Here is a 24,997-nt window from a genome sequence, read left to right on the forward strand (position 1 = left end):
GTTCCCTAGAACTTAGAACTACTTATACCTAACTAACCTAAGGACATCACACACATCCATGCCCGAGGCAGGACCGTAGCGGTCGCGCCGTTCCAAACTGAAGCGCCTAGAACCGCTCGGCCACAACGACCGGCACTTAATTAGAAGAAAACTCTGAAGCGAAATTATCTGGGCAGTTAATGTACACTGCCTAACAAATAAAGTGAAGCAGCCAGAAGACGCCGTCAGATCTCAGTGTAACTTGTTGCGTGTACACACCATTGAAAATTATGTAAGTGATTAAAGAGCAGCATTTCTCTGTGACGAGTGGAGCGGCAAGTGTAGCGCATTAGTGCTGCTCGCGTTCAGTGTTGTTACAGTGCCTGGTGGCGTGTATAAGTCGAGTGAACAACGTCAGATGTAGAGCGGGCATTCCAAAGGATACGGAGATGTCACATACTAGTGCGAGATGGCGTTATCAGCACCTGACAGAGTCTGCTCTCCCTTTAGCCAGTTGGTCGAATCGTGCAGTATCCCGATTTGTGCGTTATTCCGACGAGACTGCCAATGTTGGAGTGCATGGGGACGTGAGGGAATAGATACTCGTCGTCAGGGTTCAAGTCGATCGCCCCTGACCAGCACAATGGAGGGTCGCCATATTGTGTACCAAGCATGTGGAAACCCCTTAACATCTGCGTCTCCCATCTGAAGACAAGTAATAGCCGGCTATTGTGGCCGAGCAGTTGTAGGCCCATCAGTCCGGAACCGCGCTGCTGCTACGGTTGCAGGTTCGAATCCTGCCTGGGGCATGGATGTGTGTGATGTCCTTAGGTTAGTTAGGTTTAGGTAGTTCCGAGTCTAGGGGACCGATGACTTCAGATATGAAGTCCCACACAGCTTAGAGCCATTTTTTGACAAGTAATAGGCACCTTGCAACATGCTATGTGATCCCGCATCACTGTTCGGATACTAGCAACAAACAGACTAGGGAATTACCAACGGCTTTGTAGTATGCCGTTACACTGTAACACAGCCGGCTGTGTTTGGAAATATGCTGCGACTGGCAAGCACGGACTGGTGGTGAATGGCGCCGCGTTATGTTCGGTGACGAATCGCAGCTCTCCAGTACCCCAGATTTGGGCTGTTGATAAGATATCGATAAATCGATGTGTCTTCATAATATTGTTATCTGTCGCGAAATTAGTTATCAACAATTCATCGATGTATCGATATGCCAATGGCAATGCAATGTTCTGATATTTTCATTTTATACCATATATTTTCGCAATTTTCGGTAACTATTTGAAATTGTTCGTTTGAAATTGTAGTAGAACATAATTTTACTTCCACTGTGTGGAGGAGTCTTAATACTTTTTAAGCTTTCATTACGTAGTCGATTTGCTCTGGGGAATGGCGGAGTGATTGGAATAAAAAGATATCTCGATGTGAAGAAATAGCACACCAGTTGAATTTAAAAAAATGAACTCAACTAGTTCGGTATTTCTTCACATCGGAATTCTTCAAAAACAATAGCTGAAAATGATGAACAAAAATCTAAATGACAAGATTAGTCTTTGCGGTTGGCAGAGACGTGTGAGAGAAATGCTGACGCAATCGGCGCTACCAACAGACACTGCAACGTTCAACTTCACCACGCAGTTTCGACACTACAGCTGCTAGGTCGCTGGCATTTGAAAAAAAAAAAAAAATCCGATACGTGAAGAAGCCAAATGACAGACCCATCGGATAACTTTTATTGTGCCACTTACATGCAGTTACTACTCTCAGATAAGCGGTTATCGCCAAACGTGAACATGCGTCTTTCTCCAAAAATAACATCCAGCAGAAGCGAAATTTTCAACATTGCTTCAAATATGGCCGTATCTACACTCAGTGTAGATGTTACTGCATTAATATACGTGGCAAAGGCCCTTCAAATCAAACTCGAGGATAAAATGCCGCGATTCTGTGAAGATATGAACGCCAGCGGCGATGCGGTCAGCGAAGAAAAGGGCTTTGAGCACGAAACAGGGAGCTCATCAGATCAAAGGAGCAGAAAGCGGCCGCCCACTAGCCGGGTCGATAGCTACTATGGACCAGGCATCGATGATATCCCGCAGGTCTCAAGCTTTGTCCCTTTTCTTATATGATAAATATCTGTCAAATTTCAAACACGTTTTTTTCAAAACCAAGTGTTTCGACGCGGTTGTCATCACCCACGTTACAATGTCATCCGACTTTAATGAGTTTTGGTCTTCCTTGAATGAACTGAATTCTCTTCAGCGCATCATAGTCGATTATTTTATGTTGATATTTAGTAATTTTTTGGTCCAAGAAGATGGGTCAGATAGGTTATTTTTTTCAAATATCCGTAATTTCGCCAAAAATTTTTTTTGCAGATCCCTACCATTAACTAAAATGACGTCTGTAAGGATCAGAGCTGCCTCCGGAAAATTCCAAGTACAAGGTGAAGATATTAATATCAATGCAGGCTTTATTCATTGAAGCAAACCCTATTTGTCTACCACAGTCCACCACGGAGCAAAATAAATCGTGTATTTGTGTAATATTTTCGTCAACTGTCATTCTCACTTAACCCCCTGAAGTTTTACTTCAGTCCCTCCACCCCTTCTAGGTGCCCCGCATTTTTTTTTTTTTTTTTTTTTTGCTAGGCGATGTATTTATTTGGTTGTTGTGTAGCACATATTCTTAATGATTGTTAATAACTTGTAGGAAGAGGTACGTTGAAATAACAAACTAATCAACGACATTAAATTTTAGTTTGCCAAAACAAATTTTTTTAAGTTTACAGGTGTCCAACTTCGTGTGCTTGCATCACAGTTTAGCGTGTGCGTTGTGAATGCAATTTCGGTACTGATGTGTAGGTAAGCAGCAGCAGAATACACTACTGGCCATTAAAATTGCTACACCATGAAGAAATGCAGATGGTATACGGGCATTCCTTGGACAAATATATTATACTAGAACTGCCATGCGATTTCATTTTCACGCAATTTGGTTGCATAGATCCTGAGAAATCAGTACCCAGCAAAACCACCTCTGGCAGTAATAACGGCCTTGATACGCCTGGGCATTGAGTCAAACAGAGCTTGGATGGAGTGTACAGGTACAGCTGCCCATGCAGCTTCAACACAATACCACAGTTCATCAAGAGTAGTGACTGGCGTCTTGTGACGAGCCAGTTGCTCGGCCACCATTGACCAGACGTTTTCAATTGGTGAGAGATCTGGAGAATGTGCTGGCCAGGGCAGCAGTCGAAAATTTCTGTATCCAGAAAGGACAGTACAGGACCTGCAACACGCGGTCGTGCATTATTCTCCTGAAATGTAGGGATTCGCAGAGATCGAATGAAGGGTAGAGCCACGGAACACATCTGGAAGTTTACGTCCACTGTTCAAAGTGCCGTCAATGCGAACAAGAGGTGACCGAGACGTCTAACCAATGGCACCCCATACCATCACGCTGGGTGATACGCCAGTATGGCGATGACGAATATACGCTTCCAATGTGCGTTCACCGCGATTTCGCCAAACACGGATGCGACCATCATGATGCTGTAAACAGAACCTGGATTCATCCGAAAAATGACGTTTTGCCATTCGTGCACCCAGGTTCGTCGTTGAGTACACTGTTGCAGGCGCTCCTGTCTGTGATGCAGCGTCAAGGGTAACCGCAGCCATGGTCTCCGAGCTGATAGTCCATGCTGCTGCAAACGTCGTCGAAGTGTTCGTGCAGATGGTTGTTGTCCTGCAAACGTCCCCATTTTTTGACTCAGAGATCGAGACGTGGCTGCACGATCCGTTACTGCCATGCGGATAAGATGCCTGTCATCTCGACTGCTAGTGATACGAGGCCGTTGGGATTCAGCACGGCGTTCCATATTACCCTCCTGCACCCACCGATTCCATATTCTGCTAAGAGTCATTGGATCTCGACCATCGCGAGCAGCAATGTTGCGATACGATAAACCGCAATCGCGATAAGCTACAATCCGACTTTTATCAGAGTCGTAAACGTGATGGTACGCATATCTCCTCCTTACAAGAGCCATCACAACAACTTTTCACCAGGCAACGTCGGTCAACTGTTGTGTGTGTATGAGAAATCGGTTGGAAACTTTCATGATGTCAGCACGTTGTAGGTGTCGCCACCGGCGCCAACCTTGTGTGAATGCTCTGAAAAGCTAATCATTTGCATATCACATCATCTTCTTCCATCCGGTTAAATTTCGCATATGTAGCACGTCATCTTCGTGGTGTAGCAATTTTAATGGCCAGTAGTGTATTAATAATGAACTAAAATAAAATAACATAAAAAGTACAGTTACAAATGGCCGTTTGAAACAGTGTAGGGCCGCTGAGAACTGCTGTACCTTTTGGTAGCGGAAGGTGACTGGCGTGGCGTACTGGTGCTTCAGAGATCCCGGCGAGCCGTACTCGAGTATGAAGCTGGCGTTGTCCACCAGGGTAACGTCGTACTGGATGTAAATCAGCTGAGTCCCGTCCGGCGAAAACTCCAAGGCAGCGTCGTCTCCCAAGTTGGCTTCCGGCGACGATGATGCTGCAACATGGAATCCAACCCTCACATGCCTACAGCTCGTCAATAGCGTCCTCGAAATACTCACGTGGCTTGCATTGCTAATATGGGACTGCGGTATTTATACTGTGATACCATGCGTGCAGGAAGTATTAACAGAAATCTAATATCCCAAAATCCAGAGATACCTACTCGACAATCGTCCACCCAGAACGTTCATGTGGCTTGCATTGTTAATACGGGACAGTGGTACACATAATGCGACACCATGCATGCAGGAAGTCTCAACAGAAATCTAATATCACTGGCCAGAGTGCCCGAGCGGTTCTAGGCGCTTCAGTTTCCGGCCCAATGCAGATTTTATAACAATTTACGTTTTAATTTATGTTTACTAATTGAATTATCAGATATTTTAGCAAATACAGCACGAGTTATAGATCGCGTTTGTGTAATATGGCGAAGGAAATTTAATTATCAACCGTTTGAGTGTCCTTCTCAGAGGAAAGCGATCGCCTTTAAGTATCCCTCTACTCTGGGTGATTAGGCTCTGAGCATTAAAGACTTGAAATCCATTAGTCAATTGACCATTTTAAGTTTTGACACGAGCGATTATGACCTCATCTGTTTTATGCCCTAAAGCAACAACAACTGCAAATTGGTTTTCTGTTGCTACTTGCACAACATCAAATTTATATACAATGTGATCACTCTTTCGCAGCAAATGCAAATGGGAATAGCCGGACGCGGTTGCCTAGCGGTTCTAGGCGCTTCAGTTCGGAACCACGGGACTGCTACGGTCGCAGGTTCGAATCCAGCTTCGGGCATGGATGTGTGTGATGTCCTTAGGTTAGTTAGGTTTAAGTAGTTCTAAGTTCTAGGGGACTGATGACATCCGATGTTGAGTCCCATAGTGCTCAGAGACATTTGAACCATCTTTTTTTTTAATCTGATATCCCGAAATCCAGAGATACGGAGAGAGGCTCGGAGAGTGGCAGCGATATTATTCGTGCAGCAAACGCGGTCACTTGCGGCTGCCCCGATCCAACAGTTGTGGCAAGTACGCCGCATATAAAGCTCCATATAGGGAAAGAATGGCCAGCTGGTGTAGCAACAACACCAAACTTAGTTAATCTCTTTCTCAATGGTAGATGAATTTCTGTGTAATCACTGCATCTACTTCGCTCCTTATATTTTTTACTCCATGTTCATTTTTCTGTGTCTCCTTGACTTTCTTCTGGCGAAGGCATCGGAGAGAACGGAACGAGTGCCGCCATTGTTCTACGTAAGTATTTAATTGTACATGAATCTGTTGCAAGCCTTTATATGGTCAGCTAAGGTACACAGGATTCTTTTTTTTCTGATTTCATTTCCCTGCACCATGGGGGCAGAGGTGGGCTGCAGCAGTACAATTCGCCCCTCTTCAGCCAAGAGATTACGTAAAATACCACAGGAGAACATTACATGCACCAAACATGGGGATAAAAGATAAAAGTATGCTTGAGAAGGGGGGAAGCAAAGGTTGGGGGGGGGGGGGGGGGGACGGGGGCACTTGGATGAGGCACGTTTACATAAAATCGACATAAGTTAAAATGGCACTGGGTGACGATGTAGCGCGTTAGCACAGGTGGCACGAACAGCACAATTAAAAATGGCGTCCACAGTATGGCACGATGACACTGAACACACACTGCATTGATGTGACATATACAGCGAGCATCAAAACACAATAAAGAAACTACAGTAGAAATTGAAGGGCGTGCCGAGGGAGCGGAGGTCGGAGAGGGGGGAGAGAGGAAAGACAGATGGGGGCTGACAGAGGAGGGGGGCAGGAAGAGGGGGGGGAAGAGGTAGAGACTGTAGCACATCAAGTGGCAGGAGATGGGGAGGGAGTGCAAAGACTGGGAAAGGAGAAATGAGAAGCGTAGGGGGGAGGAGGGAGGAAACAGCAGAAGGGGGAAGAGAGGGAGCCCAAGGGAGGAGGGGAGTGGAAGATGAGGGTCAGAATTGGAAGGAAGGATAAATATCGGGGCAAAGCACATAAACTGGGATGGGGAAACGGTCGAAGTTCCTTTCGGAGAGGAGGTGGAAGTTGTAGACATCGAGAGAGTAGGGAACACATCAGTAAAGGCGTGGTAGGAGTTGAGGAGTGGAGAGGAATGAGGACACCAGGGGGTGAGAGGATCGATGTGGCTGTTGGTTTAGAGGATACAGATGTGTTCAATGACAAGGAGGAGATGTGGGAAGGGGATGAGGTCATAGAGGCTCCTTGTGGAGGGCGGGAGATGAATACGGAAAGTAAGGCGAGAGCACAGGCACTGATGTAAAGAAAAGGCAGTTGCATAACTCAATACTTTCTGAGTAGGACAATTAAAAAATAAGGGTTTAAAAACTTTCCTGTGTAACCGATTTGTAGCTGCTGAATATCTGACTCCACTCACCAACTTGGTCCTGATCTAAAATATTTAAGTTTCAAATCCTATGTACACGGTCCAGTCACATGAATGTGACTTCCACCTATGTTTGACGTCAACATGCAGTAACCACTCACATGAGGCAGGTGGCAGCACCATCAGTTGAGGGTACATGGAGCGTGTATTGCGGATGCAAAAAATAGTGCAGTCATTGTCGTAATGTGGAAATGGAGCGATTTATCTAATGTCCAACACTCATGACCATTCGCTTTTGGGCCAGGGGTGCAAGCATTTCTGAAATGGAAAAGTCGGTAAACTGTTCACCTGCCGATGAAGTACACTGTGCATGACAAAATGGCGCCATCCAGAACCGTCGACGAGACAACTGTCGTACACCACTGGTGGTAGATGGCAGGGATGAACAATGGTTGCGGAGATGCATACATGTGAACAGGCGTGCAACTGATGAAGAACTGACCATCCAGATGAGCCAAGGTGCTACAAACAGTGCCTTCTCAACGACAATTCAGCGAATGTTGCTGCATCTGGACCTCCATCACAGGCACCTAGTTCGTGCACCCATGCTGACTGCTGTTCATCAGCAACGAAGGCTGGAAGCTGCACGCCAGTACCACAACTGGAAGTCCACTAGGTGGCTTTTCCAGATGAACCACGTTTTATGCTCCAGCGAACAGATGACCGTTGGTGTGTATGATACTTCAACACTCGTCGTAAGGGTCCACGGCGGAGCAGGGAGTGTTATGGTCTGCGGAATGTTTTCATGGCATTTCCTGAGTAGTCTCAGCATTCAGGAACGCACAGTGGATCCAAACACGTATGCATATATAGTTGGGGACCATGTCGATTCGTACATGCAGTTCGTTTTTCCATGGTGTAATGGCATATACCAGCAGGACAATGCAATGTGTCACACAGCTCCCAGTGTAGGTATGTGGTTCGAAAACAACCAAAATGAATATACCAAACTCTACAGACCACCAAACTTCCTGGATTTATACCCAATAGAGAACCTTCGACCAGGATGCTTGCGGAATGGATCTTCAACAGAGAAATCGAGGGCAGCTGACCATGGCACTGGAGTCAGCATGGCTCCACATCCCTTTCGGTACCTTCCAGAACCTCGATGACTCTCTTACTGCATGTCTGTGCTGCGAAAGGTGGTTATTCAGGCTTTTGAAAGGTGTTCAAATGGTTCAAATGGCTCTGAGCACTATGGAACTTACCATCTGTGCTCATCAGTCCCCTGGAACTTAGGACTACTTAAACCTAACTAACCCAAGGACATCACATACATCCATGCCCGAGGCAGGATTCGAACCTGCGACCGTAGCAGTCACGCGTTTCCAGACTGAAGCGCCTAGAACCTCACTGCCACATTGGTCGGCAAAGGTGTTCACGCCAATTTAAGTGGATCGTGTATATGCTGCGGCTTTCCTCATGTAACTACTGTCGTTGACTGTAGACATAGAGAAAAACATGCGCTTCCATGAAGTCACCTTTTATTGCTACTTTCCGTGAGAACCTTGTATGCAGTCTTTGTGAAGCTGCTAATTGTTATAATTTTCAGATCTTGCCAGTTATTCACTATTTGCAAGAAGTTGACTTAACATTATCATTAATGTACAATCATTGTTGCTAGTCCACTTCAGTACTAGAACTGTTGTTGTTGCAAAAGTAATTTTAATTTCCTTGTTAATTTATGCGGACGCTACAATGTCCAGTAATAGACGTTTTGGGGTTAATCAAGCTGCTGCTCCTATGCTGACTATTATAGTACATTTAGTTTTCTCGATGATCTTACAGTCGCGCAGAATGGGTACGTTAGTGTGAAATAAGAGTTCTGACATATCGAATAATATCGCAGCCTTTGCCACGTATTTCGTTCTCAGGTGCCATCCTAAGTGCCATCTTAATCTTGGTTCTCGCTTGTGTAGCCTCTGTCCATCGATGGTGGAAAGCCATCTATCTGCCCAAAGTTCTAGTTTATTACCTACGAATCCAGTGGATCGACCACAAGATTTGAATAATTGTGGGTATACCAGTCACCATGCATCACGTGACAGAGTGAACAGGGAAGAAGGACAGTCATTGTAGAAAGTGTAAATGAGATTGTAGGAGAAGAAGCATCATGGAGAATGTAAACGCAATAGTATTGTTTTCTTTTGAGGGATACATAGGTTTGGGACCGATGACCTCAGCATTTTGGTCCCTTAGGAATTTACACACACACACACACACACACACACACACACACACACACACACACATTTTAATACACAGGTTTAGAAGCAACCTAGGATTCGGAGGACCGAAGCCTGCTAAGAAGACAGGAATGTTGGAGAGTCGCCTGAATGCTACTGGAGTAGCATTCTGAAATGCAGCAGTCTGCTGCAGTGGTGGATTGGATTTCCAATTGCCTTGACACAATGCTGCACTCGCTTTGCCACCTACATGACAGGAGACAGGCTCCTGTCACATCATAGCTGGTCAGAGCGACTGTGAATGCTCGCCACCGAGTCATTAGCAGCCCTTGCAATTGTACATGTGCCAGTGTAAGCTGTCGGCAGTACACCAGTCGGCAAAGATGTAGTGCAAAGATCGATAGAAGGCGCTGGATCAAATGCATCTATCATGAGAAAGGCCATAGACACACTGACAAGCAACGCGCCGCCGATGCCATGTCGACAGCAGGTATTTAGACCGCTGTCGGTGATTGGAGGGCCACACTGACTCAGTCATCCAGTTGGCGTCTGTCATCTTATTTGCAGAGTGGTTCAAGCCACATCACAGGCTACGACAGCATGTAACGACCAGCTTAGGTCAAAACGGCTCTGAGCACTATGGGACTTAACGTCTGAGGTCATCAGTCCCCTACAACTTAGAACTATTTAAACCTAACTAGCCTAAGGACATCACACTCATTCATGCCCGAGGCAGGATTCGAACCTGCCACTGTAGCAGTCGCACTGTTCCAGGCTGAAACACCTAGAACCGCTAGACCACTGTGGCCGGCACCAGATTAGGGACTAGCAGTGAGACACTAAAGTTTTTAATAGCGATACTGTCTGGAAGAGGACTATTACCAAGGAGCTTGTACCACAACACATGGACTCTGTTCAAGTTAAGTTTCAGGTAAATAGAGAACTACATTAATTCATGTGTGCTTTCTGGACTGCTGACTACAGCTGACACTGTGCTAGTCTGTAGTAGCCTTCAGTGCAATGTGGGGCCGATCAATACCAACCCTTCTAAGCAGCATCATCTGCCAGCCACTAATCTACAAGCAGTTGCTAGACCTGACGTATCTGGGTCGTGAGCTGGTGGAGAGTGTTTGGTCTGGCGTTTTAGGCGATTCCAAGTGTCGTGGGTGCAATGCAGCGTGTTGCGTGCCTGTCTTGCTGCCGAGTGATGTCTTCACTATGTCAGCACTGCAAGCTCTTTGTCTTCCGCTGAAGTAGCACCCCACTGCCCAATGCCCACACCCACTGCCGTAGGGCCAAGAGCAACGCCAGGAGTTGTATGGAGGTCGCAGTACTCTGCCTGGATGCTCACACGTTCTGACAAGACAACGATAACAATCTCTGGCCCAGAATAAATAATCTTTGTACTGAATTAGCTCTCCTGATTCTACGCTCGCCACAGTAACGCAGCACATATTTCTCACAGAAACCATTCTGGTACAGAAGAGACCTTCACCACTTGTCCTAATAGTCATTGTAGAGTCTTGTACTGCAATGAAGCGAGGAAGACGACGTGTTATGGGCGACCGGTATCCTCTTTCTACAACACAAATCCACATGTGGATAAATACGGTTCTTTATTTACATGAACTAGAAACATTTACTTAACTTGAATAGAGTCCATGTTCTGTGGTACAAGGTCATCACTCTCGCAGAGTGGTGTAATGAAGTTAAAATCTTCTGGGTTATTAGGCCACATCATGTTTCTTCTAAAATGTTCGACGTTTCGACCGCTCTGCTGCGATCTTCCTCAGGATCTTTTGGTATCCACTACTTCTAGTGTTCTAACATTTTAGAAGAAACATGACGAGGCCTAATTACTCAGAAGATTTTAACTTCAGTGTCAACGGCCACGAAAGCCTGCAGACTTACATAGACTGATGTAATGTCAGTATAGATAATCTTGCTATTACAAGTTTAGTTTCTCACCACTAATGAAGTACAGTTCTGGTAGATGTAAACTAGTCCCACTATAATCACTACTCTGGTCGCTATGTTCTGTCATAGACTGTGACAAACTAAGCCCGGTCTGCGAGTAAACTGATAGAAGCCATACTGGATAATTGAGTGAGTTAGGCCTCCGGCCAGTGGCGGCGGCCTAAATACATGCTGTCGAGAGGGCGTTGGCGCCGTGTTGCTTTTGGTGTGTCTGTGGCCTCTCTCTTGATAGTCGCGATTGATCCAGTGCCTACTAATCGATCTCTGCGCTACCTCTTTGTCGACTGCAGCTTACAGCAGCACAGTCGTCTCCATATCGCTGATACTATCACATAATATGTTGCCAAACAGCAACAATTACGCAAAGTGACGTCAATTGAGATGCTTGAGATAAGGTTACTCTGTTAGAGATACCCCATTAAGTCTGAGAATTTTTTACGATTCTACAAGACATGGGCATCAGTGAGACAGGGCGATAGTTTTGTGGATCTCAGATGGTACCTTTCTTGTACATGTTTGTGACCTGTGCTTTCTTCCAATCACTAGGAACTGTTTCTCATTCACACGAGAAGGTCCGGTAGCATTAATAAGATCACCTGTGAAAAGACGGAAGACCACCTTTTGCAGTGTGAACGTGAAGGAAGAGAGTCAGTGAGGTTCAGGGAGGTCTCGACAGGGGTGAAGTGCCATGCTGACTCCAGTGTCGTGGCCAATAGCGTTAAGTATTTCAGTTGAGGATCCATGTCGCGATCAGCCCAGTCGAAGTGGACCCACAGATTCTCCATTAGATTTAAATCCAGGGAGTTTGGTGGTCAGTGGAGTACAGTAAATTCATCCTGGTGCACGTACACTGCAACCTGTTCTAAACATTCATGATATAACCAGATACTAAATGATCTCAGCGTCAGCTCCACTGCACTCCCTGTAAAAGAATCTTAATACTAACTAAATTTAGTGGAAGGGGCTCAAGGCTTTCCTATTTTTAGTTAGCTGGTAAAATAACGTCGAAAAAGCATTTAAGTTTACCATTGGAAATTTTATTCTACTCACAAAACATTATTTATAAATTGAACTATTGATAAAAGGAAGTTTTTTAATACAGGATGGTAAAAACCAACTGCGTTCAACAAAAGGTGAACGAATATTCCCTGACTTGGTTTCCAAGTTCTACAATGGATCGAAGAATGACCTATGCCATATCACATCTATAATCTAAGTTTTAATTAAGTGTCACAAAAGAAAAAAACTATCAAAATGGTCTACAATGACCCTCAATTATCTTTAATAACTTATCTAACTTGTCGTAAATTACAGTGGCTGATGTGGCTTCTCAATAACTATATAACAGAAAAATCATCGCATTTCAGATTTTTACTTCAAGTGCCAAATGTGAACACCATGAGCTTTAATTGACGATCGACATTAGTATTACGCTAAAAGGGGGTGTAACAGATGAGACTTCTGCAGTTCTGAGTGAAGCTTTATGCGCTGTTATGCGGCATCGCGTGCGTTCATTACCTTGTCGGTGTTCGTGAGGGAGCGGCGGACAGCACAGCTCTGCTCACCTCGCCGTCTCGGAAGCAACTCTCTCCTAACTTCTCCTTACTACAATTTACCGAAGTTGGTTTAAAGAAAACTATCTGGATGTGTTTTCATCTTATCAATCAGGGTCTCCATGTTAACCTTAAGCTCCGCCTACAAAAATTCTGTAGAAACGTTATACTTTTCGTGGTGGGGCAATGTTTTTAAAGTTTGCAGCGTAACAGAGACGCTAAAAAGTCTCACGCTAAAACCTGCAGCTGGTGTGGTCCTTTTAGCGTTATCGTGAGATCTATACTGTTCTTCTGGAGGGCTCTATCTTTTAACATGGGCTGGAGGGTGGACCTAATGTAACAGACACGCGAAAAAGTCTCACGCTAAAACTTGCAGGTGGTAGTGGCCCTTTTTGTGTTATCGTAAGATCTATACTGTTTTCTGGAGGACTCTAGCTTTTAACATGGGCTGGGGGGTGGTCCATGACGTAACAGAGACGCGAAAAAGTCTCACGCTAAAATGTGCAGGTGGTAGACATAGAGGTAGGCTGGCGAGTTGGGTGTCCAGTCCGTCCCTTATCGTAGGGCCTTCTAGCTTAACACGGTTCTGCTCTCGGCTTCTGTTCTTGTTTCTCCCCTCGGAACTGCGTCTGTCTCACGGTGGGAAGGTATGACATGCATTTAGGCATTCTTGTGTTAGTCTGAGGTATTCCATTTGCTCACTCATTACTCGTATTACTTTGGTTAATTTAATGTCACAATTTATTTGGAGCTATGTGACATACTACTGGATTTGCTTATCATGTCAGGGTTTTCATGGAAGGTGTTGGATTTGCCTGACACCTTACGCTGTGAGGTGTTGCATTCTCATGCTGGCAGGTGCCACTGCGACGAAGAAAAACAAACCGCACGTAGGAACTGACATGGTCCCCAAGAAAAGTCCCTGTGCATTCTATAATTACGAGATCACCCAATGAATGCCACTAAAACACTTCTTCAAGCCATAACTTATGCAGGATGTTTGATTTTAGACGTTTCACGCCGTACACGCCAACGCCCATATGTCCGATAGAGCATAAAAGGCGGTTCATCTAAAAAGGTCACCTGACAACAATCAGTGGACATCCAGTTGGAGTACTTTACGTGGAATCAGAGGAAACGAGTGAAAATGTGTGCTGGACGATGACTCGAACCCGGGATCTCTTGCTTACTAGGCGTAAATCACTGCGCCACCCAGACACAGTGTGTGGATTATCTCGACACGCTCCCCAGCCGATTCATATTCTCACCTAGCGCCACCTGTCCACAGTCCCTGTCCATGTCCTCCATGTTCGCTAGTTTTAGATTCCCGTTGGAAGTGTAACGTAAATATGCATCTGCACTGAAGCTTGTGGATTCATCAGTTATATGAATGTGTGCTGTCTGTTCTTCCGGACATGTCCGAAAGAACACAGACCATGCTTTCATATTTGGACATGTCCAAAAGAACAGATACCACGCATTCACATAACGACACCGAATTTTCACATTTTCTCTGAGGTAACACAACGATAAATATTACACTGCATTTTTGTATTTTGTATATTGTTCAACTTTCATTGACTCGGATTACTTTAGTTTAGCTTCCTGAAAAGGTAGGCAACATGAAACGTCCCGTGCTTTCATGAGGCCAGTATGTTGCTTTGGATTTGGCAGTGTTATTGGTAGAGGGCTGCCAGTTGCTTTCCTGTTCCCAATCTTTTCCTCCTCTACCCATCCGGCACCAATTTCTTTACATAACCTCACTGGCACAACAAGCAGAGAGGCTTTATTACATTCCGAAGTGATCGATAATTACAGTTCAATTTACATGTAATTGTAGAGCATTGGCTCGTCTTTCGAAAGAAAGTTCTTAAACTCAGTGAACCCGAAAAATTATTTTGTAAGTAAAAGGCTTTTGCAGTCGTGGGTGGTACACATTTCAATATTTCAAGGCAGTTTTTTGCAACTTTTTGAACACCATCTCGTATAACCTCTGTATTGTTGGGATTTTCAAGCTTAAACTTCTTTCCTTCCCTACGAACTGAACATAACTCCTTTCAGGTTGATTTGCCAACGCGAATCTATCATAATGCTTAAGCGATCGATCCTCACCGCACAAAACCTATGTAAGGAAAAATACATAGGTCTATTAAACCATGCCAGACCGATAGTAACGTCACGAAATGCACTGCTGACTATGAAAATTGCAGCGTTATGGGGGCAGAACAGAGCATAATTAAAATTGCTTGGAACTATAATAAGAAACTAGGGCTACAAGGCCGATATTTCTGGAGTTTCCTCTGTAATAGACAAACTAGTAACGTGGGATAATTATGACACATCCGGTTGGCAACTCTGCAGAGTTTCAACCACCTGCCACCGACAGCGCTAATAGTACACTCATGCTCATAAATTAAGAATAATTGCAGAATGTGGTGCCACACAACGTGGCACTACACAAAACTGGCGCTAATAGCACAGGCACATAGGGAACACATACGACACAGATCTGTAAGTCCACGGTACTGGTGATAAGTTGAGAAAACACACGTGCTACCAAACGCCACTGTTTCCTGCGCATATACCCTGACATCAATATGGGAAATGATCACCTTGCACGCGTACACAGGCCTCACAACGGGTTGGCACACTCTGGATCAAGTGGTCGAGCAGCTGCTGGAGTGTAGCCTCCCATTCTCATACCAGTACCTGTCGGAGCTCCTGCAGTGTCGTAGGGGTCTGAAGACGTGCAGCGATACGTCCACAATCTATTGGTTATGAACTGTAGGGTAAAACTGAAGAAACTGCAAAAAGGTGGGAATTTAAGGAGATGGGACCTGGATAAACTAAAAGAACCAGAGGTTGTAAATAGTTTCGGGGAGAGCGTAATGGAACAATTGACAGGAATGGGGGAAAGAAATACAATAGAAGAAGAATGGGTAGCTTTGAGGGATGAAGTAGTGAAGGCAGCAGAGAATCAAGTGCGTAAAAAGACGAGGGCTAGTACAAAGCCTTGGATAATAGAAGAAATATTGAATTTAAGTGGTGAAAGGAGAAAATATAAAAACGCAGTAAATGAAGGAGGCAAAAAGGAATACAAACGTCTCAAAAATGAGATCGACAGGAAGTGCCAAATGGCTAAGCAGGGATGGCTAGAGGACAAATGTAAGGATGTAGAGACTTATCTAACTAGGGGTAAGATAGATACTGTCTACAGGACAATTAAAGAGACCGTTACGGAAAAGAGAACCACTTGTATGAACATCAAGAGCTCAGATGGAAAACCAGTTCTAAGCAAAGAAGGAAAAGCAGGAAGGTGGAAGGAGTATATAGAGGGTCTATACAAGGGCGATGTACTTGAGGACAATATTATGGAAATGGAAGAGGATGTAAATGAAGATGAAATGGGAGATATGATACTGCGTGAAGAGTTCGACACAGCACTGAAAGACCTGAGCCGAAACAAAGCCCCGGGAGTAGACAACATTCCATTAGAACTATTGACAGCCTTGGGAGAGCCCGTCCAGACAAAACTCTACCATCTGGTGAGCAAGATGTATGAGACAGGCGAAATACCCTCAGACTGCAAGAAGAATATAATACTTCCAATTCCAAAGAAAGCAGGTGCTGACAGATGTGAACATTACCAAACTATCAGTTTAATAAGTCACGGATGCAAAATCCTAACTCGAATTCTTTACAGACGGATTGAAAAACTAGTAGAAGCCGACCTCGGGGAAGATCAGTTTGGATTCCGTAGAAATATCGGAACACGTGAGGCAATACTGACCCTACGACTTATCTTAGAAGCTAGGTTAAGGAATGGCAAACCTACGTTTCTAGCATTTGTAAACTTAGAGAAAGCTTTTGACAATATTGACTGGAATACTCTCTTTCAAATTATGAAGGTGGCAGGAGTAAAATACAGGGAGCGAAAAGCTATTTACAATTTGTATAGAAACCAGATGGCAGTTATAAGAGTTGAGTGACATGAAAGGGAAGCAGTGGTTGGGAAGGGAGTGAGACAGGGTTGTAGCCTCTCCCCGATGTTATTCAATCTCTATATTGAGCAAGCAGTAAAGGAAACAAAAGAAAAATTCGGAGTCGGTATTAAAATCCAGGGAGAAGAAATAAAAACTTTGAGGTTTGCCGATGACATTGTAATTGTCAGAGACAGTAAAGGACTTGGAAGAGCAGTTGAACGGAATGGACAGGGTCTTGAAAGGAGGATATAAAATGAACATCAACAAAAGCAAAACGAGTATAATGGACTGTAGTCGATTTAAGTCGGATGATGCTGAGGGAATTAGATTAGGAAATGCGACACTCAAAGTAGTGAAGGAGTTTTGCTATTTGGGGATCAAAATAACTGATGATGGTCGAAATAGAGAGGATATAAAATGTAAACTGGCAATGGCAAGGAAAGCATTTCTGAGGAAGAGAAATTTGTTAACATCGAGTATAGATTTAAGTGTCAGGAAGTCGTTTCTGAAAGTATTTGTATGGAGTGTAGCCATGTACAGAAGATGAACATGGACGATAAATAGTTTGGACAAAAGGAGAATAGGAGCTTTCGAAATGTGGTGCTACAGAAGAATGGTGAAGATTAGATCGGTATATCACGTAACTAATGAGGAGGTATTGAATAGAATTGGGGAGAAGAGGAGTTTGTGGCACAACTTGACTAGAAGAAGGGATCGGTTGATAGGACATATTCTAAGGCATCAAGGGATCACCAGTTTAGTATTGGAGGGCAGCGTGGAGGGTAAACATCGTAGAGGGAGACCAAGAGATGAATACACTAAACAGATTCAGAAAGATGTAGGTTGCAGTTGGTACTGGGAGATGAAGGAGCTTGCACAGGATAGAGTAGCATGGAGAGCTGCATCAAACCAGCCTCAGGACTGAAGACCACAACAACAACAATGTGGTGCTGTACACGGTGGACATCCCGTACTGTAGCGCCTGGACACGTTTCCTGTCTGCTGGAATCGTTGCCATGATCTTGAGATACACTTTGTGGTACACGGAGGGAGCGGGCTACGACCTGTTGTATTTGACCAGCCTCCAGTCACCCTAGTATCCTTTCTACCCCTCATAATGTCATCAATATGTGTTATGTGAGTCATTTACAACACACAGTCACCATGAGCACGTCTGAAAACGTCTGCACACTTACTCGCTGCACCCTACTCTGACATGCACCAACACTCCTCTGCACATGTGGATGCTGCCAGCGCCACCGTGTGATGATCGGCAGGTCAGATGCACCGCATGGTCATGCCCCGAGATGAGTTAAACCCGAAAAACGACCACCAGACCGTTGTTTCACTGTGTATCACCATTATCCTCAATTTATGAGTATGATTGTAGATACATACCAATGGCGACTCGTTTAGAAAACTGGTCTCAAAAAGAAATTCACTCAGGTATTCGATTTCTCAGGGCGAAATATGCAGCCGCGGCTGAAATTCATCGACAGCTGATAGAGTTTCGTGGAAAGACTGTAATGTCTCATCAGCATGTCGCAGAACGGTGTCGTAAGTATGCGGCCGGAAGAGAAAGCTTCACCTATAGGGACTGAAGTGGTCGACCAGCATGTCATCAACGGATTTGAACACAGCTTGAGTGGAGGAGCGACTTTCATCTTTCCCCTCACTCGAAGGCGCACCTAGGAGGCGGACGATTCGCTTCACACGAGGAGACGAAATACTTGGCTACAACGTGGCTGAGCACGCAAGTACACGATTTTTACCAGGAGGTTATATTCAAATGACGTGTGCCTAAACCGACGTGGAGACGCACTCTAATAACAACATGACGTATTTACTGTACTGTATTGTACTACTGGATGAAATAAATTATACACATTTCGCGGCAGACTTTTTAACCTTACTTTCTGATCACCGCTCCTACGTGTCCTTGTTCTGCCTGCTGGCTGCCATTTGGTATACAAGACGATCATCTCTGGCCCACATAGCCAGTGACCTCGACAGCAGGTGTCACATTTCTGATGAGTTAAGGTTGGTTGCTGTGCACTATCCTCTATACTCAGAGACGTTTTCAACAAGATAACGGCAGACGGTATTGAGTTCCAGGTGCTGTCCTGATGCATTTCGAGACAGAGGGTGTTCGACTGTTACAATGGCTAGCACGTTCTGCAGATCTCTCACTAACTGGAGTCATTTGGTCACAGTTGCCGAAAGTCTGGCTCACCACCACTCACGTTTCAGAGTCGTCTTTGCTGCCAGACGTGACAGCCCAGTGTCCTGAATTTCATACCCTGTTTACCCCTTAATACCCTACAGATATAATTGTATAATTTTCCTACCACTACATACGTACAGTAAGTAAAATTTCGTGAATTTCTATCACTGTTGGTGTCGCAGTTTTAATGGATAGCAGTGTATTTCGACGTTTCTGTAGGAGTACATCAGGTATCTACTCTCTCGCCTCTCATGGATACAGTCACAAGAGATCTGCAGAAAACTACGCCCTGGACGTTATTGTGTGCTGATGTGGTTTTGGACTCTGAATACAAGACTGATCTGCAGTGTCAAGTCGAAGTCTGAAAATAGGTCTACAACTCAACATGAAAAAGCGCAGTATCGCAGCACAGATCTAAATGACCCACACACCACAAGAAAGTTGTGAGTACCGGGCGTGAGTCGTGCTTCGGTAGCTCAGTTGGTAGAGCACTTGCCTGCGAAAGGCAAAGGTCCCGAGTTCGAGTCTCGGTCGGGCACACAGTTTTAATCTGCCAGGAAGTATCATATCAGCGCACACTCCGCTGCAGAGTGAAAATCTCATTCTGGAAACATCCCCCAGGCTGTGGCTAAGCCATGTCACCGCAATATCCTTTCTTTCAGGAGTGCTAGTTCTGCATGTCTCGCAGGAGAGCTTCTGTAAAGTTTGGAAGGTAGGAGACGAGGTACTGGCAGAAGTAAAGCTGTGAGTACCGGGCGTGAGTCGTGCTTCGGTAGCTCAGTTGGTAGAGCACTTGCCCGCGAAAGGCAAAGGTCCCGAGTTCGAGTCTCGGTCGGGCACACAGTTTTAATCTGCCAGGAAGTTTCAACATTCTACTTGAATATGACTATGTTTTCCAGAAAAATTGCAGTATGATGACTGCTCTTATAAAAATGACTGACGAACGGAAGCACGCTGTGGACGGATAAGAGGCGACTATTGTGTGCTTTTTGGATTTCAACAAAGCTTTTGACAATGTCGAGTTCGACGCTCCATTTGCTAAACATAAAAGCCCAAATTTTTCTTGAAGTGCTGTGCAGTGGTTCCATTCATACATTACATCCCGCAAACAATGGAAGCAAAAAACCACAATGGAGGAATGTAGTATTAGGGGTCCCACAAGGATGAGTACTGGGCCCATTATTTTTTTCATTATAGGTTAATGATGTGTCGATCGTTATTCCCCATTGCAAATATCGTCTATATGCTGGTGTCCTTCAGTTTTACCCAAGCACAACTTCAACAGACCTGCGTACAGCCGTCCAGCATGTAAATTTGACGTCCTTGCTTTATCAGGGTGGACACAGAACATAGGTTTGAAAACTATCTCATATAAAACGCAGGTTATCTTAGTCACTCACAAAAAAACTTATTACATCTAAGAGAATCTCTTCAATCTTTAATCGTAAACAGAACAGAAAAACTTCTTATTCTGCAAAGAACTTGGGAATAATTCTGGACTATCACTTAGACTACACTGGACACACAACTGTAATCTATAAGAAGGTGTCAGCATCACTTCAGTCACTACAGAAATATATAAAAGTGTTTCCTTTTGAGCTTGAAAAGAAACTCGTAGAATAATTAGTACTCACCATCCTCCATTATGGTGATCCAATTCTTGAAGGGCTTTCGTGTAAGAGGCATGCCGATAGGAACTGACAATACATCTCTGAAGACACATCTATGATGTAGGCTATTACGCCCATATCAGTCCTCCCGACGAATAATTATCAAGCTATGTACTGATTAGCATAGAGATTACAATATCCGGTGTCTCATCTATTGTCTTCTTAATCATTGCACTGACTCATAATTACTTTCAACCCTTACGTTACTATCTGAATAGCACAACAGAAATACTCGTCAAGAAAGTAAAATCTTCTCTGTACCACTACACAACACTGCCGTGTTCTCTAACTCATTTTCAGTATAAGGAACCCGACTTTGGAACAATCTTCCTCAAAATATTAGAAAAATTAAAATCGTTTCAGACGTCAAAAGACAACTAATGACCCACCCTTCTATCACAACACTCCCTTCACCACCACTTTTCTCTCTCCCTTTTCTGCAGAGTTCTCTGTTGGAATTCTCTTCTTTTACAACAATCAGTGTCACTTTCATTTCAACCTTCTGCTCTTCCCTTATCCCTTCCACTTCGTATAATACAAATCAAGGCTTCAATGTGCTAAACTATGCAGTAGTATACTTAATTCCTTCATTGTTTTATCATTATTATTCGTGTTACTACACTGGCGGAAAAAATTAATACACCTGGGTAGGCAACATCAATTTTGATCCGATGATGCATATGCCATCTCGGGGGTTGTAGATGTGCTGACACTGGTTGTCTACTATCCAGCAATTTTGAAATATGATGGAACGAGAAGTGACTCGTGCAAGTCGTCAACCAACAACAACTCTTACAAAACTAAGTGAATAGGCTGAATAGGTGTGGCGTAAGGTATCCCAGGACAGTATTCATCATCTGTAACATAGATTGGATTGCAGAGTCAGCGGCTGTATTGGCGCCCATGGAGGCTACACCACATACTAATATTGGTTTGTTTTGTTTATTTTAATATTTTTTTTTTTTTTTTTTTTTTTTTTTTTTTTTTTTTTTTTGCATGGGTTGATACATGATATCTCAGACCCACGTGTGCTGTTCATCTATAAAGGTAATCATTTCATGTACACCATGTGCATTGTTTCAATAATAAATCTTGAGAGAACTGGGAACCTATAAAAAGATGTACTACTTTTTCGGTTGTGTATTATTATCATTAATGCCAATTATTATTTTTTAAAATGATACATATTATTTACACTGTGATTGTCACATAATAATTTTTTTTCGTGTATGTCGTTCACGGCCGGACCTAAAAGATGACCTTAAGGACGTAATGTGTTCAGGCTAAATAAGCGATACATAAATACGTAAATGATAAGTGGTCAGTAGGACGACCCAGCCAGAGATAGCATGACACCCTGCACGAAGGTCTCAAGGTCTCAGGGCTGCACGCTATCGGGTAAAATGGTGACAGAGAGCCAAAACAGCGGACCCTGCCAGCATGTGGGACAAAGGCTAGGAAGAAGACGAAGAAAAAGCAACTGAGTGTATTTGAACGTACCCAAACAAAGGAAAAGCGCACAGGTTGTATGAAGTTTAGCTTCGCACAGTCACCACTGACATCAGAAATGGAAGACAAGAAGTTTAGTGGAGTTTTGAAAAATGGAATATTGAGATAACTGCGGCCTTGTCCAATGTACAATCCTGGTATCTGCCTGAAGCGATTATGGGTACTGTTGAAAAACTAAATCAGGGTATGCAGCTGTGATTTACGCAAATTTTATTCCGAAAGAACTCCGCAACTTCTACACTCTGTCATCTCGACCGCTGGGTTCTGAGAGTTAAATTGGTTCATAAATCGTTCAAGTGGCTCTGAGCACTATGGGACTTAACTTCTGAGGTCATCAGTCCCCTTGAACTTAGAACTTCTTAAACCTACATAACCTAAGGACATCACACACATCCATGCCCGAGGTAGGATTCGAACCTGCGACCGTAGCGGTCGCGCGCTTCCAGGCTGTAGTGCCTAGAACCGCTCGGCCACTCCGGCCGGCAGTCAAATTGGACTCAACATTTTAATGCTTACCGCCACTGTAGATGTCATACACTCCATTGAAGATGACGTCGGGTACGCCATCCGTGGTGATCTGTATTGGCTCGGCGCCAGGTTCTGGCAGGTAGTAGATGTTGTTTCTGTAGACGTAGGCCAACCGGCTCTGCTCGCCACCCCACACCGCGGCCTGCAGACGCTCACCGCCGCCAATTTCTATCGTGGTGCTACGAACAAACACAGAAGTACAGGTTTAAGTATCATTCTTCACAGGAATCAGGTGCACTAACATATGTTAGGGAAACAAAAGGCTCTTACTTTAATCCTTTGCCACACCTGAGTGGGTATCATTTCACATTCACAAGCAATTAGGAAAATTGCACTATAGACACCGGAGACTGAGAGAAGGAGTGTACACTAATGTGGGTGTCGGATGATCTTAAGAAGACTGTTTGAGAAAAGAAGAATTTATACAGAAAGTGGTCATCTACATCACCTCAGTATAGACATAATTGCCACACAATGACACTGAAATTAAGGAAGAGCAGTAAATCAGGAAATACACTACTGTCCTTTAAAATTGCTAAACCAAGAAGAAATTCAGACGATAAATGGATATTCATTGGACAAATATATTGTACTAGAATTGACATTTGATTACATTTTAACGCAATTTGGGTGCATAAATCCTGAGAAATCAGTACCCAGAACAACCACCTCTGGCTGTAATAACGGCCTTGATACCCCTGGGCATTGAGTCAAACAGAGCTTGGATGTTGTGTACAGGTACAGCTGTCCATGCAGCTTCAACACGATACCACAGTTCATCAGGAGTAGTGACTGGCGTATTGTGACGAACCAGTTGCTCGGCCACCATTGACCAGACGTTTTCAATTGGTGAGAGACCTGGAGAATGTGCTGGCCAGGGCAACAGTCGAACATTTTCTGCATCCAGAAAGGCCCGTACAGGACCTGCAACATGCGGTCGTGCATTATCCTGCTCAAATGTAGGGTTTCGCAGGGACGAATGAAGGGTAGAGCCACGGGTCGTAACACATCTGCAATGTAACTTCCACTGTTCAGAGTGCCGTCAATGCGTACAAGAGGTGACCGAGCCGTGTAACCAATGGCACCCCATACCATCACGGTGGGGGATACGCCAGTATGACGATGACGAATACACGCTTCCAATGTGCGTTCACCACGATGTCGCCAAACGCGGATGCCACCATCACGATGCTGTAAAGAGAACCTGGATTCATCCGAAAAAATGACGTTTTGCCATTCGTGCACCCAGGTTCGTCGTTGAGTACATCATTGCAGGTGCTCCTGTCTGTGATGCAGCGTCAAGGGGAACCGCAGACATGGTCTCCGAGCTGATACTCCATGCTGCTGCAAACGTCGCCAAACTGATCGTGCAGATGGTTGTTGTCTTCCAAACGTCCCCAGCTGTTGACTCAGGGATCGAGACGTGGCTGCACGATCCGTTACAGCCAAGCGGATAAGATGCCTGTCGCCTCGACTGCTAGTCATACGACGCCATTGGGATCCAGCACGGCGTTCCGTATTACCCCCCTGAACCAGCCGATTCCATATTCTGCTAACAGTCATTGGATCTCGACGACCGCGAGCAACCATGTCGCGTTACGAAAAAACGGCAATCGCGATAGGTTACAATCCGAGCTTTATCAAAGTCGGAAACGTGATGGCACGCATTTCTCCTCCTTACACGAGGCATCACAACAACGTTTCACCAGGCAACGCCGGTCAACTGCTGTTTGTGTATGAGAAATCGGTTGGAAACTTTCCTCATGTCAACAATTGTAGGTGTTGCCACCGGCGCCAACCTTGTGTGAATGCTATGAAAAGCTAATCATTTTTCTATCACAGCATCTTCTTCCTGTCGGTTAAATTTCGTGTTTGTAGCACGTCGTTCTCGTCGTGCAGCAATTTTAATGGCCAGTAGTGTAACAATGTGTGGCATCAGAAATGCACTGAAACAGATAATTTAATAGTTGGGTCACAAATTACAGAAGTGCGGAGGACAGTTTAATGGTATGAAGACAACACCAGTAAACAAAGCAGTACACAACTTCAATCTTTCAAGGGAATGAATAACGCATTATACGGATAGCCTAATTGAAGACAGAATCCAGTGTGCTCAAGAGGAGGAGGTGAGGCTGAAGAAATTATTCGAAATATGACCATTACGATAGAGGTTGTGGACAGCGCATTCGCTGAAATGAAAATCGCCAAATCTTCTGGTCCTTCAAATATTCCTGTGGAACTATAGAAAGGTGGAGGACATTACTTGAAGAAAAGAATGATGAACCTTATGAAAAACTGTTGTCAACAGACTGAAATTCCGTCACAGTGTAAAAGATTATATATAGTTTCCGTTTTCAAGTAGGGGACTAGAAGAGACAACAATT

The 24,997-nt window shown here is 44.4% G+C and overlaps 1 protein-coding gene across 1 annotated transcript in view; it reads right to left on the reverse strand.

The window, feature by feature from the left end:
- Positions 1 to 24,997, reverse strand: part of LOC126272474 (venom dipeptidyl peptidase 4-like) — a 274,930-nt gene that overhangs the window by 120,280 nt on the left and 129,653 nt on the right. The window contains exons 6-7 of the mRNA XM_049975353.1: positions 22,602 to 22,792; positions 4,373 to 4,560 (exon numbers count right to left, since the gene is read on the reverse strand). Coding sequence (XP_049831310.1) covers positions 4,373 to 4,560; positions 22,602 to 22,792 — 379 coding nt within the window. The remainder of the gene's footprint in view (positions 1 to 4,372; positions 4,561 to 22,601; positions 22,793 to 24,997) is intronic.

Source organism: Schistocerca gregaria, chromosome 5 (assembly GCF_023897955.1).
Source record: "Schistocerca gregaria isolate iqSchGreg1 chromosome 5, iqSchGreg1.2, whole genome shotgun sequence".
In the NCBI taxonomy this organism is placed as follows: Eukaryota; Metazoa; Arthropoda; class Insecta; order Orthoptera; family Acrididae; genus Schistocerca; species Schistocerca gregaria.